The sequence below is a fragment of the Trichoplax adhaerens genome, genomic scaffold (genome assembly GCF_000150275.1).
Source record: "Trichoplax adhaerens TRIADscaffold_2 genomic scaffold, whole genome shotgun sequence".
Taxonomy (NCBI): domain Eukaryota; kingdom Metazoa; phylum Placozoa; class Uniplacotomia; order Trichoplacea; family Trichoplacidae; genus Trichoplax; species Trichoplax adhaerens.
In genome coordinates this window covers 9,568,322-9,582,808 of record NW_002060944.1, presented here as the reverse complement: position 1 = coordinate 9,582,808, position 14,487 = coordinate 9,568,322, and the positions used below count along the sequence as shown (strand labels likewise).

Genomic DNA, 14,487 nt, shown 5'->3' with positions numbered 1-14,487 from the left:
TTACCGTAGCTTTTCTGAGTATGCAAGTTACGAATAATATCTTATAATGATATCTAACAAAAAGCTAATTTACGCTATTTCTCTATGTAATCAATAGAATTCTGAATAATGAACTATAAGTAAAAGATGTTATTCATACCTGATGCTTGTAAAAGGTTAAATTGCAAAATGATGTAACAAATCGATATGATTGATATCTTCATCATCATCAATCTTGTAGAAGTCATCCAGTGTACTAATAGCTGGCATGTATGTAAAGTAATTCAATTGCAGATAATGTTAGTATCCTTATAAGAAGATCAATAATCATGATAATACATTTTATCTGGCTACTTTATCTAGTAAGATATTTCTTTACTAAAAAATTATATATTTTGAAAGCTTTTTCTATGTATGTGCGCACAAGAGTCAAACTAAATTTATAGTTTTTACGAGCATTTTGATTCACTGAGGCTTTATTGCGTTTATCTTAGGTTAATAGTAAATAACCAATTTTTCTTCACATAAACTGCCAAATTCTTTAAAGGAATACTGATATAGCATTATTATCGCTAATTTTGTATTTAGGAAATTGTGTAAGAAATAAAATATATTGAATTTAATAAAAATTAATTTTACTGCGTATTGGAATTGCCTTGTTAAAAGAAAACTAGTATTAAAGGGTCCCATGACTCGGTTGATGTTTTCACGAATGCACTATCTTAACAGAGTTAATAACAGCTATTTGGTTATTACTAGAATAGGAATTTACTTGTTTTAATCTATTATCCTTTACAAAAGCAAAAAAAGCTTCATCCATGAATTTGCCTTCCTATGATATCGAACAATCTTTGGTGATCTTACAATTACTTTTAAATACCGAGTATTCCTACAGCAATATTCTTTTAGGCTCTAGCATAACTAAAAATTGCCTTTACGTTGCAAGATGAGTCTTTCGAATACAGAAAGCAATGGGTACTAGAGCTTTTAGTCTTTTACAATATTATCATTATATTAGAAGGCGTGGCATTCAAGATACACAGCTTAAAATAATTAAGGACGAAAAATAGACACTATAATCAATAGACATTGATACACTAGTCTTATTGATAGAAAATATAAAGCATAAGCATATTAGTAGAATTTTATCGTCTTTTCTAGACTAAGAGAAAATAATTGGCTTTCAAAGCGTAAGTACAGGTTTGTCCTATTCGTAATTATAGAATGAACATTTCTTCTTATAATATCTTCTCTTCATTTAAAACAATTTCGTAGACATAATTATAAATAACTCCAAGTTTTTGGATTACGTTTTCTTTTCATCTTATTCGTAATTTATTAGGTATATTTAGTATAGACATTAAATTACATATGCGCAGCGGTCACATAATTATTTTCTTTTTATTAAATCTTCATTTCCTAACTTCGAGATAGAGGCGTACTCTCGGCTTCTTACCTATTTATATTATTGTCCTAATTACAGTTGATTACTATTTTTAATTTGATTTGTTTACTAACTAATTTTTCTATTCTTTTAATCAATTATATTATTGATTTATTTTATTTAAATGATGCTGTTTGCTACACCTGTCTTCATGTCTGCCACGAAAGTAATCTTCGACGTATACTTAATTTTCATGTTACGTTCTTGTCACAAAACAGCTTTGCAACAAGATAACGCAATATACGATCAATAAGTCAATTCCTTGAACCACGTATCAAGGAACGATATCTGCACTATCACAAACACTTTTGCTCTACTAGCAGACTACACAAAGACTTAAACGCCTCGTATTTTACGTTAAACACTAAGTTGGGGAATTCTCTTTATTTCACGATATACTGCATTTATATACTACTCCTCAATAGTTCATGAGTCATAGTTAATACAATTAACATTAGAATCATTTACTGAATTAGATATTATTTTTAGCTACTGCTCCCTAAATGCAGACAACAGTATTTACGAATATAGACATGTAATGACTAATACAGAATAGTCAGATTACGATATGCCCTATCACGGAACATTTCCATGATAATTTACAGTCTACCATAAGTAAGTTACAATCACAATGATTCGAACTGTAAGTAGATGATTTGCATTCCCTATTATAACTATTAATTTCAGTATGTGTATAAGTGTCACTGTCATAAAAAGTCAGTGCTATATTAAAACACAGTATATCCAAATTATAAGTTAACTAAATAAGGATAGTCTAACAGAATTATCCTAGCATAGATATTTCTACTCTAATACAGTATATAACACTGTAACAGTTCTATATATGTTTAGATCTCAGAAATCTTTTACGGTCTCCTTAATTGTAATTTTAGTGGTTAACAGTTAATATCCTTAATTTAGGATTACATAGACTAAAATAGTAATTGCCAACCATCTAAAATGGATCATTTCTATCACCTCCATAGTTATTAAGGTTCAAAGTACAATTGCTAATTTTAGAGGAAATGTCTTAGTGGGATAGCTTTATATGTATATGTAAAACTATTAATAACCGTTGATTTTTTTAATGCTATTATAGTAAATTTAATAGAATTAGACTGTACCTAATCTGTGCAGATAGAATTTCTTTAGAGCATTAATTTGGTTAATTTCTAATAGACGAGGTCATTTGTGTAGCTAAACTGGTTTTAGGTGGGAAACCTATATAAACGGCGAGTTCGCCGACAATAAATTAGATTGTGATTTTCTAGTAAGTCTTGAAGGTCTCCCTGTCTTAAACCTTATCTGCCTTGGAATACCAATTGTCTGGTATTCCAACTAACAGTAACAAAGGGTAGAAATCACTCTTTCAATCCTTGTTGCAAGCTAGGTCTATTCCTAGCTCGTAACAATGTCCTATTATATTTTACCGCAGGAACCTGCCCTAGTTTAAATAAGTATTGCAGAGTACCATGGTTCTGCATAAGATTTCGATAAGTTTTATTGCAGATTAACACTGCTCTCTTTTGTGGAGTAACTATCGTAAGTGAGTCAAAGTGAGACAGTATTGGTACACCATTGGATCGTGACAAAATTCTGAACTCCAAATAATTCGTAATTATTGATTATTCCCGTTGCCAATTTCGTATGAGGGTGCTGTTTTAATACAGAACGTTGTTTAAAAGACACCTGGCTAAGATAAACCGGATAATTATCCTGATAAGTACTTAGGACTGCAGAATCGCCATACGGATTACTATTATTTCTATAATACCAAGTACTTATCACTAGAGTATTACTTAATTAGTTAATACTGAAGGAACCTTAAAATTTACGCGGCACTACAGATATGTAGTATATTAGATCTATTCGTCTTTAGATGGTGAACTACAGAGATATTTATAAATTAATTTTGTAAGCCACATTAGAGCATTGTTATAATGTATTATTAAGTATAACTGATTAGTACATAAAATATTGAATGACATGTTGTTACGACCTAGTTTTGTCGTAAATAATTACTTATGTTACTTAAACCACGACATTTACACTAAGGCAACAGGCTCTACTACTGTAACTGCAATATGTTATACCGCAGGCTTGGCAACTGTAAGACTGTAAGGTATATATAGAACACTGTAATATACTTTAACAGGTTAAAAGTGATATTATAAATAAAGATGTTGCAGATCATGTCAAGTTTCAAGCAAGACTAGGCTCATGCTAACACAGCAAAGTGACGGGTTGTAGGGCTAGTATTAGCGTAACAGTGAACTAAAGAGATATTTATAAATTGAATTTGCATGCCACAATTCAGCATTGTTACACTACGTTATTTAGTATAACTGCATAGTCCGTAAAATTTTGATTGATATATGGCGCATTAAGTATATTAGTATTTGAATAGTGTTGAACTACAGAGACATATATACTGTAAATTGTCTAGTAGATAGAAAAAATTTTAATTCAATCATCTTTATTAGATAAAGGTATTCAAATAAATCATTGCCGGCACTTAATGCGTAATGACTTAGATACTAATCTTATGTGAAAGTGAATTATTGTGCCTTTTATTAGATAATGCTTGCATATTACAGTATCTCAGCAGCCAAATTAGCAGTATTGTGCAGTTCTAGCTTCATTAAATCTAGGTTGTTTGTGACTGCTAATAGTCTTAGATAGTGCGATGCTGTAGTTTATAATAAAAATGTATTAGGACCTTTATGGACTGCAAAGCTTATGTCGTACAGGATGTAGCTTAAAATTGCTTACCTTACTAGAAGCCATTGTTAGCATATTTGATGTTTTGAGTAGAACCAAGTTGATAACATAATTATATAAGGAGTTTTATCAGAAAAATGAATACTATATTGTAGATTGCAACTGCGTATAGTGTAGCGATTGCTCAAAGATCAATGTATAAACTGTAGTAGGTAACGTATGCAGATACTAACACTAACGAGTGCAACTAATAAATCTGTGACAGAAATTATCAGTATTTATAGTCCTTAAGATAGAGCACATACAGAGAAGAGGAATTTAGAATTAGATGCAAGGTATGCCATAATGGATTATGTTATAGCAAACGATTGTGGAAAATTGCGAAGACTGTAGATGCTATAAATAAATAAGCTTAACAAGCTATATTTCAGTATAGTTGAAATGGACTGAAAAGATATTTATATTAAGAAGAATATATACCTATATTTAAAGATATGTTAAGAGCTTACAATGCGATCTGAAACACTACAGGACAAAAGAAGAAGGACAGCGGAATAAAGTATTACAAAATTTTTCTTCTTGTAGCTTAAGTTATTGACAAAGTAAAACTGAGAAGATATTTCCTTAGCAGAGAAAGATATCACACAAACTAGGTTCCTTAACTTTATTATGAGAACTAATAGGTAGCCGTATTATTTTTAAGCATGCCAACCCATACGAATGGATATCAATTTTCACAGATGCAAGATCCTGGCATACACTGAGAGTACACTATACAAAACTCGGTGATGGAATGATCTTTTATTCTTGTGATCCATCTTACTTAGAATGGTACTTACCGTTTCGTTTAATAAAGTACCACACTAGTATTGCCAAGATCTTTGCAAATTATAATTAAGAAGTTAGCTTTTCCTAAGGCTTCCAGCAAAGAAAGTCTCAGACTTTTAGTCTATGATAAACCAGTCCTTGTAACTCTGTAGATATTTAGTACCAACTAAAGCGTACTTTCACATAAAGTCTTGGATCTTATGTAAATTTAATGTACGCTAATTGTTGAAATAATAACTGTAAAATTGCATTTCGCAGATTCTTCTTGAATATCAAAGTAATATATTTGCAACTTATTAAATGTGCCCATTTTATTTTATTAATTAAATTTTTTCAACAAAGAAGTTCACATTAAATTCAATTCTTTATAACAAAGTATTACTAAACATAAAGTAATGCATCTAAATCAAAGCAAGTATCAGAAATTGTTTAAATCTATATTCTATAGATTAAGGTGAAGAAATACAACGATGGTAAAATTTTTCACTATATAATCTTTTTGAAGTAATGGAAATGAAAATTAAGACTTTCAAAGTAGATAAAGGCCTTATGTTAGGACATACCTCTGTTTAAGTACATATTGGTTTATAAATAATAAGATTTATACTTTACAATATTAATACTGATAGTTTAGTAGTACTATCCTTAATAAAATTCTGTTTCAGTAAGTTGACAGAATAAAGCATTTTAGTTGAGTATGGCCAATGATGCGACAGCCCAAATACTCTATATACTCTTGCAACTATTAATATACTGCGGTACGATTCCAAATAGCAGTACGGCAGTAGCTAGGTTATTATAACTTAATTTTTTTGATTGCTTGGTTGTTATTTAACATAGCAATGCTAAATTTAAATTTGTAAACATGTTCTACCATGAGTAATAAAAGATTTAATGTATACGGAATGAGATTTTGAATCTTTCCCTACTTACATTGGCTTGACTCTGAGGGATTTTGTCAGTTTGTAACCTTAATTACCGGTTTTAATTTATTAACTGCAAAGAGTATGCGATCCATAATTGTCAGTTATTGTTTAATTTGCAACAGTTTAATCAGGAAGTATTGAATTAAAGTCTAACTTGACTTCTAATTTGTATGTATTTATAGTTTAGTTAAGATAATCATCTGTTTCAGTATATCAGCAATCAAATAAAAATGATATTTAAAACGAGACATGGTCCTTACAATACTTTATTACAGGTAAGCTAGCTTGAAATCTGCTAGTCAACACATTTCATCTATAATTGGTTGCATTATCTACTGGGTCACATTCAAACCCAAAATTTGAATTTAAGACGAACATATCATGCACATTTCCGTAGAGTTTAATGAAAATTAATATCATGGCCTAATGATCTTGAGAAATATTGATGTTATGGTGTTACAATATTTTTTATATATATAGAATATAATAAGTAAAAATTTCTTGCAATAAAGCCAAATACAAATGTTGATAATTTTACAGTAAAGCATTGCTATATATTCGTATATAACAATCTATTTACACAAATACGTGCGGTTGAACGATGCTTTTTGATCAAGTGTTGTCGTATCGTAAAGAAAATTCATTATATCTTCTATAGTGATAATATTAGTTACGATTCTGCATTATTTTTTTTATCTTTACCACCATTTTCAAGCCAATAGTCTACTGGTTCATATATAATTTTGTCCTTAGGAATCTATGATATATAATACAGCCATATTTAATGTCTTTCTATGAAATTTTTTCATCTATTGATAAAAACCAGTATAAGCGATAGTTAAGTTTGTCTTACTTCTTTCATTTCACGTTGATATTGTCGTAGCTCTTGCACTTCAGCATCACGACGAACCTGCGGTAAGTAAGAAAGAGCAATTTACGAGTTTGGAATCGAATATCAAATCAATTACCTAAACTCTTTGTGGAAGTGATTACTAAAGATTATCATACCAAATATCCTCTGAATGCGGACTGGACGATAGTTGCAGCTTCATCATCACTCAGCAGTAAAGACAGTGGAAGTGGTGGTCTTGGGCTATGAGAATTAAAATTAGTAAAATGATCTTCCATAACGTAGCTTAAATTTGAAAATACTGGCGTTAATTATATATGTATATATCCTCATACATCCGCAAAGCGTCCTTCATAACCCGAATCTTACGCAAGAAAATTTTTAATAAGCATGATGATAATTGTAGTTAGACACTTACTGTTTTTCTAACACCTCCTTCACGAATGGAATATCATCTAAAGCTATATTTTCTCTTTCTTCTTTGTAATTAGGATTATTTCTGGTGAATTAGTATGTGAAATAGTTACTAGCATGTCTAAAAATATCCTATTGGCACTCTTAACTACGCTGGACATACATCAAGTAACGCAAATATCTGAACTAAATTCCAATAGCTACATCATCGTCAACTAATCAAAATGGCTACTACTGCTTAAAAATGTTCTATTAGCACTCTTTATTCCGCTATATACGTCAAATAAAGTAACCGTACATATTTAATTGCAAGAGCTGCATCATCAATTAATTGAAACGAGTTGAAACTGACTCAATCTTACTTATAAATATACTCCGTCAGCCATTCCAAGGCATTAAGTTTAGTTCGCCTTCTCTAAAAAGTAAAATATAAAAATGTTGAAGTTTGCTCTCCTAATTCAGACGTAGTATAGTACAATAGATAAGTAAATTATTTAATAAAATTTGCCGTAGAAGCTTTTCGTAAAATGGATTATGTTCAATTGCAATGAAAATAATTTAAGAGAATAGAAATTTCTAATTACTGGCAAGATACCTCTAGTGCACGGTCTTTCTTTGCCTGTAATATCAAATTCCTCAGTGCAGGCATTAAAACTGGAAATATATACGTCTCAAGATATATCTTGGGAGGACCTATGTATTATCATGATTAAAGCAATCGTATATGCTGAGAGTCTATACTTTTTATATAATAATAGTATTTAAGCTATTCTAATTATTTATATTACGTAAATTTCAGTTTAAAAGATGCTACTACAATCAGAAATAATAAATATTAATCCATACAAGACTAAATATATAGCAGTACGTACATATTAATAAATTGACTTAGGAGTACGGTAGTTCATTTAGTTGATATAGAGATAGTCCTATTTTATAGCTTACACGTTTTGGAATCTGGTAGTTCAACAGACAGCTGAGAAACCTTTTCATCCTCTTGCTCGATTATTTCCCTATAGCCAGCAAAAGCTGGATGAATGATGGCCGGATTAAACCTACCAAATAGTTCATCTGCTTGATTGGCTTCATAAATAGGTTCACAACTTTGACCATGCATGACTGGTGTGACTTTAGCTGGATCGAAAGGGATGACCTCGATTGGCTCTTTATTGATTACTTGCTGTTGAGACGTATATTTCTGCTGCATTATGTCATTTTCTTTTAAGATTTCCTCCCAAATATTATATTTAGTTTGAATAGTGAAAGCTTTATGATAGCCGGTCTCCATGGAGTCTATATTTCAAGCTGTATAACGAAGTAATATCGAAATAATGCTTTATGAAATCCTTTTTTTACTGCTATCCACGTACAATTAATAGCTGCGACTAATTTTGTTTGTGTATTCGATATACTGTAGTTTATCATCGTTCTCTCTAACATCTCCTGCTTCGAGTCATCAGTTGACTTGTTGCCATGGCAATAACGGCTACTTTATGACTAGTCGTCGCCATACGAAATACACAAATTACACTACTTGTTGTAGTTATGCATAAAACAGTACCCTCATTGTATAATAGTCTCTTTCCATCATTCACTATAGTCTTGACTATTCAGTAAGTATTCAGTATGAACAATGCTTGTGGCTTGGGTTCTGTCCTAGTATAAAATGGCGATAATATAGATGACTGCATTCTCATTCGTATATACTCTACCTCAGAGAAATTTTGCTAAAATTGGTTAAGTGTAACAGTTTAAATCGATCTTAAGGTAGCTTAACTTATTACCAGTTTACTCAGAAGACTAATCAAAGTTATCTAAAGTTTAATTTAGGATGAAGATCTCTCATATATTTTCCTGAATGGTCTAACTATAATAATTTGATTATAATGACATTAATACAAAGTGCTTCTATGATAAATCTGATTAGAGAATGAGATAAAGGTTTAGATATGCCTAAAATCTTATTAGGCTTAATGGATACAAGTAAAGGTCCATTATCATTTATTATTAATGTGAGGTATAGTTGTAGAGACTAAACAGTATCTGGAATTTATTACCAGCAATCTATGCTGGAAATCGTTCCTAACGAAATGCCGAGACCAGTAAATTGCCATATGTAAATCTTTACCAGATCTAGCAATTTATATCCAATAAAAATGAACAGATATAATACAGATATTGTGTGTGCTGCAATATCATCTTAAAACGATCTAAGGATAACACAACTTATTATCAGTTTATTCAGGAGACTAATCAATGTTTTATGACATTCAGCTAAAAGCAAAGAACTTTCAGTTATTTTACTGAATGGCCGAACTATAGCAAATTGATGAGATATTAATGCAAAGTACAGTACTTCTATGATAAATCTGACACAAAAATAAGGTAAAGGTTTATATATATACCTATGATATTATTAGGCTTTATCGATACAAGTATAGATCCTTTATTTGTTTTAATCATTAATATGAGTCTCTTATGATAGTAGAGACTAGACAGCGTTTAGAATTTATTACAAGCAATATATATTCAAAGTTGTTCCTAATGAAATACTGGGACTAGCAAATTATTGTATGTAAATCTTTACTAGATCTAGAAATCAGCTCGCAACAAAAATGAAAAGATACACCGTAATGCAAATATAGCATGCGAAGTAATATCATCTTTAGCACCTTAAGGCAAAAATGTCTGCACAGAACCTAGGTAGAGCTGCACATGACCTGTACTTCAAAGCACTGTCATAAAGGATGTTTTTCAATCTTCGTGCAAAGCTTGCCTTTATGATAACTTAGTAAATTAAAATTACAAAATAATTATTTACAGTTAGAAATAAGTTGACACCTGATACTTCATCAAATCTAATTTTTGGGCAATACCTTACTGTAGATATAGCAAATACTACGGATTTAGCTTATAAGTCATACGGCATATACTTCTTCCGAAAAGCATGAACTAAGAGCACTAATCATGATTAATTTTAGTTTTATGCAGCATGCATTACACCACATGATGACTTTGTAGCTGGAACTTTTTAAAATCCCTCTCTTCCATCTTACTGCAGAAATGGCACTTACCGAAATACTCCGTCATGGTTATAAAGAAATTTTAGGAGCCATAATTTTGCTTGGGTTGTCACTTGTTTGTAATTCCGATTTTTCGAGTAATAAATATGAACAACCAGCTTTCGAAATTGTGTCTAGTGAAAATATAAAACATGGACGTAACTATCTAAGTCAATTACGCAAGTGGAGCGAGACAGCACAATGCTGGCACGAAGCCTTGATGCAATTTCAGCGTGGCTGCAAGCACCTCTCTTCAATCGATCAATCCAGGCTAGCTATTTCTCTCACTAACTGTCATCTAGCACAATCTGGACATCCGATATTCCCGTGCTCTAATAATCAGTCTATTGAAGAATGCACCCAAACTATGGATAAAGCAGATTTTATCATCTACACTGAATTCTTCACAAATTCTATAAGCATCTGTTTTTTCATCAGAAATCAGCAATGGCAAGAAAATACTGAGTTCATTATTAATCAGCTATCGATCTCTTCCCTCGAAACAGCTAAGAAACTAAAGAAGTCGTTGCAATACCATGAACAGGTTAGTAATAATTATATAATTATAATATAATTATATCATATAAGATCGTTTTCTTGATTATATTTCATCGATTATCGACCGATCTCTACAGTATAATAGTACTAGACGGTACGGTTGTAGCTGAAATACTTTCATTAGCCATGCAAGAACGCTAGATTAGGTAATTTGGATATTACGGTATTTAAGAGAAAGTTTGACTTGACCAGAGAGATTTTAAGAACTTGTTTGAGCAAAGATACAAGATTGAAAGAATTACTAAAATTTGCTGTTGTAAACTTGGGTTAAAATACGTGCATGCTTCTGCAAACTGGACCCGATTTATAACAGCTGGAGCAGTTTTACATATACGAGTATAAAATCATCGTTGCTGCTGATACATTAGCTCTTTATGATACTACTACAAAAGACTATAGCTTGATTTTACATGTCTTATAATCAATAAAGTACTTTGGATACTAGCTTTGAACAGCATATTTGCAATATTTTTCCGTACCCTAAATCATAATATACATGCTCTACCTGTTTTTATATCCTTGTAGCTGCTACAAAAGCAACATAATTCCTTAGAGAATCAAAAGTTAATAATTCAAAATGAAAGACTTTTGAAAGAATCTATCAAAAATTCTACTGAAGATATGACTGATATTTTGGCGAAGACTAACAGTAAGGCTCAAGAGAATTATCAAACAATTCGAGCAGCATTTAGTAGTTTAGGGAATAATTTACGATATTTGACTTCGCTCCAAATGCTACTTCTGGGAGAATTTTCTACAATTTATACCAGCATTTATTATGTGATTGGTGTTTCATTAGCGTATTTGCTAACTACGACACCGTCCACTGCGAATGCAAGAATTTGGTTATATCTAGTTTTAACGATCAATGTAATATTTGAACGAGTATTGACAGCGATTTTACACAGTTATCGACCTGTCGATAACAAAATCAAGGTTAGAAAGGAATATATAGAAAATCTATAGCTGAGTAATTTTGCATTTAGTATTATTCTAGCTACAATTTTATTGCATTTCACGCTTATAGGATACAATTTATAGCACAACATGGATCGGTAGGAGAATTTTCATTGGGATCTGTACTATGATTCTTGTAATTTCCTATATTAAGTATCGCGATTATAAGAAAATTAATAATGCTTTACTGGAAAAAATTACGAAACAAAATATGGAAATCAAAGCTCTCTTAAACAATAAATCACCCTTAGCTAAGGAAGATGGTAGATTATTATCAGACATCGATTCCCCTAATGCAATTACGAAGCAAAATGTGGAAATCAAAGCTTTGCTAAATAAAAAGTTACTCTTCCCTGAGAAAGAAGATACATTACCAGATGTGGATTCCGCTAATGAAAACTCCTCAGCTAAGATTTTAAACAAACATTTAGGGAAGCAGATGAAAAGAAATCAACAGCATCAAGTTGTAGCCAAAAGTAAAAATTTATCCAGTTTGCGTGACAGTGGCATTTCTGATGACTGTGAAAGTGATTTTGAGATGAGAGCGATTGTACATCCAGAAACATCAGGAAGATTAAAACCGAAATCTGCAGTTAATGATACTAAAAAGATACCGAATGGCGAGGTAAGCCTATATTTTTCAATTTGCTTGTATTAGTAATATAATTAGCCCGCGGTGTAGAGAATTACCGCATGACTTTGTAAACCAAACCATTAATTAGTCTGTCGATTTGTTGATTTAAGATTTTAGCATATATTGATTGCATTCAATCCTTGCCAATCGATTTTACATACATAAGAGTGATATACGTCTGGTCATGATAACTACTCATATAATTTACTAGACTACGCGCATAAAGATTTTTCTAAACTGTAATTGTAGGCAACACCAGAGAGGATGACTCGTTCACCTACACGTTATAATCTTCGTCAACAGTTCGGTTATAAAATGAACGCAACAAAGAGAGAAAATAGTACTGTAAAACCTTCAAGAAAGGAAAAGAGGAGCAATAGCGTGAAATCATCTCGAGGTTTGCCTTCGGCTAAAATGGAACTGTTCTCCGAAGAAGACTAGGAATTGGATCGCTCTGAATTTCCTATCTTTACAGTGACTGCTTGACGATGGATTAAATTGAATTGTTATTCATGATTTAAGACATAATCTTTCGTAAATGTTGTGGTATGTCAAATGCAACTAATAGAAATCATATTAGAGTGCTAAATTACAAGCCTCCAATTTGCATTTAATGACTGTATTACCATTATACCAAGAATTTACATATTAAATTGTAGCATTCTTTCCTCTGTGCAGATTTATTTGTACTTCGTAATCTATAAATATAACAAATTCTATATATTTAGCCTACATTTCATAATGATTTTTGGTCAATTAAATATATATATTTATCGCAGTCAAGTTTATAGTTTACTGCATGGAAAGTAGCTCCCGAAGCTAGGAATCCATTCCATAATCACTCCGAACGTACCATTTCCAACACTTTCCGAAATTTGTGTATACGATCCCGATAGCTCAGTGCATGCACCTAGCAATACTAAAATAGAATCGTAGTTGATTTATTGCGCTGGACTAATAATGCTGAACTATTTATTGTCAATAATAAATCGATCAACCTCAGAGAATCTAAGCGAATCGAGAGCCAGCATGACTTCTAAGTACTATAGACTGCTCCATTCGCTAATTTACCGACACCCTTACATATACTAGCTAGCAGAAATCACATAAACGTATAAATCTGGCCTAGCAATTATAATGACTAAAAGTAATCTTATTTGACTGCATTCGGCACAACGCCGGACTACCAATTACTGTACTATGGCGCCCAATGTTGCGATACAGCAATTAATAATGACTGCACTTGTAGATCCATCAATTTATCCGATTGATGTAGTTAATATTAGAAGTTACCAACAAATACCTGAACTCAAAGCTAAACCAAAGCCGATATGATACCACTGAGTAACATGATTCAATCAAAGGTCAAGGCGGAAAGGCTCTACAATCTTCTGAGCCCTCTCCCTCCTTAGTTTTATTTTGTACTGTATACCCTTGCATGCTGTCTATCTTATGCAGTCATTTCAAGTACAAATTGCTAATTTAAGACAATTACACTATGTAAAAAAACATATCTAGGTCTTGATAATTATAATCAATGCTAATGTTAGTGTTGTATCAGCAATAAAGACTACAACATAGACATAACATCTACTATCGCATGTTTGTGTTTAGTTTACAGTATTGCTGAATGAAGTTCATCTGCTGAGTCGTTACAGATTGGTGAGTGTTACTTCTATTCTTGGCCATTCATTTGTACATTTCTCATATGATATCCGGTTTGTACTCTACTTAACGAAACGATGAAGAAAGTTAAAACTGCCTTACCATCTCAGCAATCTTCTCTGCCAGCAAATCTACATGATTGAGCCTTAGCATGGACTACTAGAAGGTTTTCTTCTCGTAGCCCATGGTCATACCTTGGATCACTAGATCTCTTGTATCTAGTCACACTGAGTATATTTGCATTTCTTCCTTGGTCGCAAATTTGCTTAATAAAATTAGCTATGATTGGATGACTTGATAAAAGTAATTTATTACTTTGTAAAATTAGTTAAGGTATTGGTTAAGGACCTCACAAGTTTTTCTTCTAGTTTCTTCCTAGGCAAGCCAATACAGTATTTATTTACATCTCTTCCTTGGTCGCAAATTTGCTTAATAACATTAGCAATGAT

General features: G+C 31.7%; 2 protein-coding genes across 2 annotated transcripts; one reads left to right on the top strand and one right to left on the bottom strand.

Annotated features, from left to right (window-relative positions):
• Nucleotides 1-6,568: 6,568 nt before the first annotated feature.
• On the bottom strand, nucleotides 6,569-8,450 carry TRIADDRAFT_53977 (uncharacterized protein; the record flags this gene model as incomplete). Its single annotated transcript, XM_002109661.1, has 7 exons — nucleotides 6,569-6,655; nucleotides 6,752-6,808; nucleotides 6,907-6,991; nucleotides 7,167-7,247; nucleotides 7,525-7,577; nucleotides 7,758-7,855; nucleotides 8,108-8,450. 7 exons carry the CDS (start codon nucleotides 8,448-8,450, stop codon nucleotides 6,569-6,571), a joined length of 804 nt encoding a protein of 267 aa, XP_002109697.1.
• A 1,775-nt stretch (nucleotides 8,451-10,225) lies between these two features.
• On the top strand, nucleotides 10,226-12,814 carry TRIADDRAFT_53976 (uncharacterized protein; the record flags this gene model as incomplete). The annotated part of the gene is made up of 4 exons (XM_002110174.1): nucleotides 10,226-10,768; nucleotides 11,308-11,718; nucleotides 11,810-12,364; nucleotides 12,623-12,814. 4 exons carry the CDS (start codon nucleotides 10,226-10,228, stop codon nucleotides 12,812-12,814), a joined length of 1,701 nt encoding a protein of 566 aa, XP_002110210.1.
• Between the last annotated feature and the right edge of the window lie 1,673 nt (nucleotides 12,815-14,487).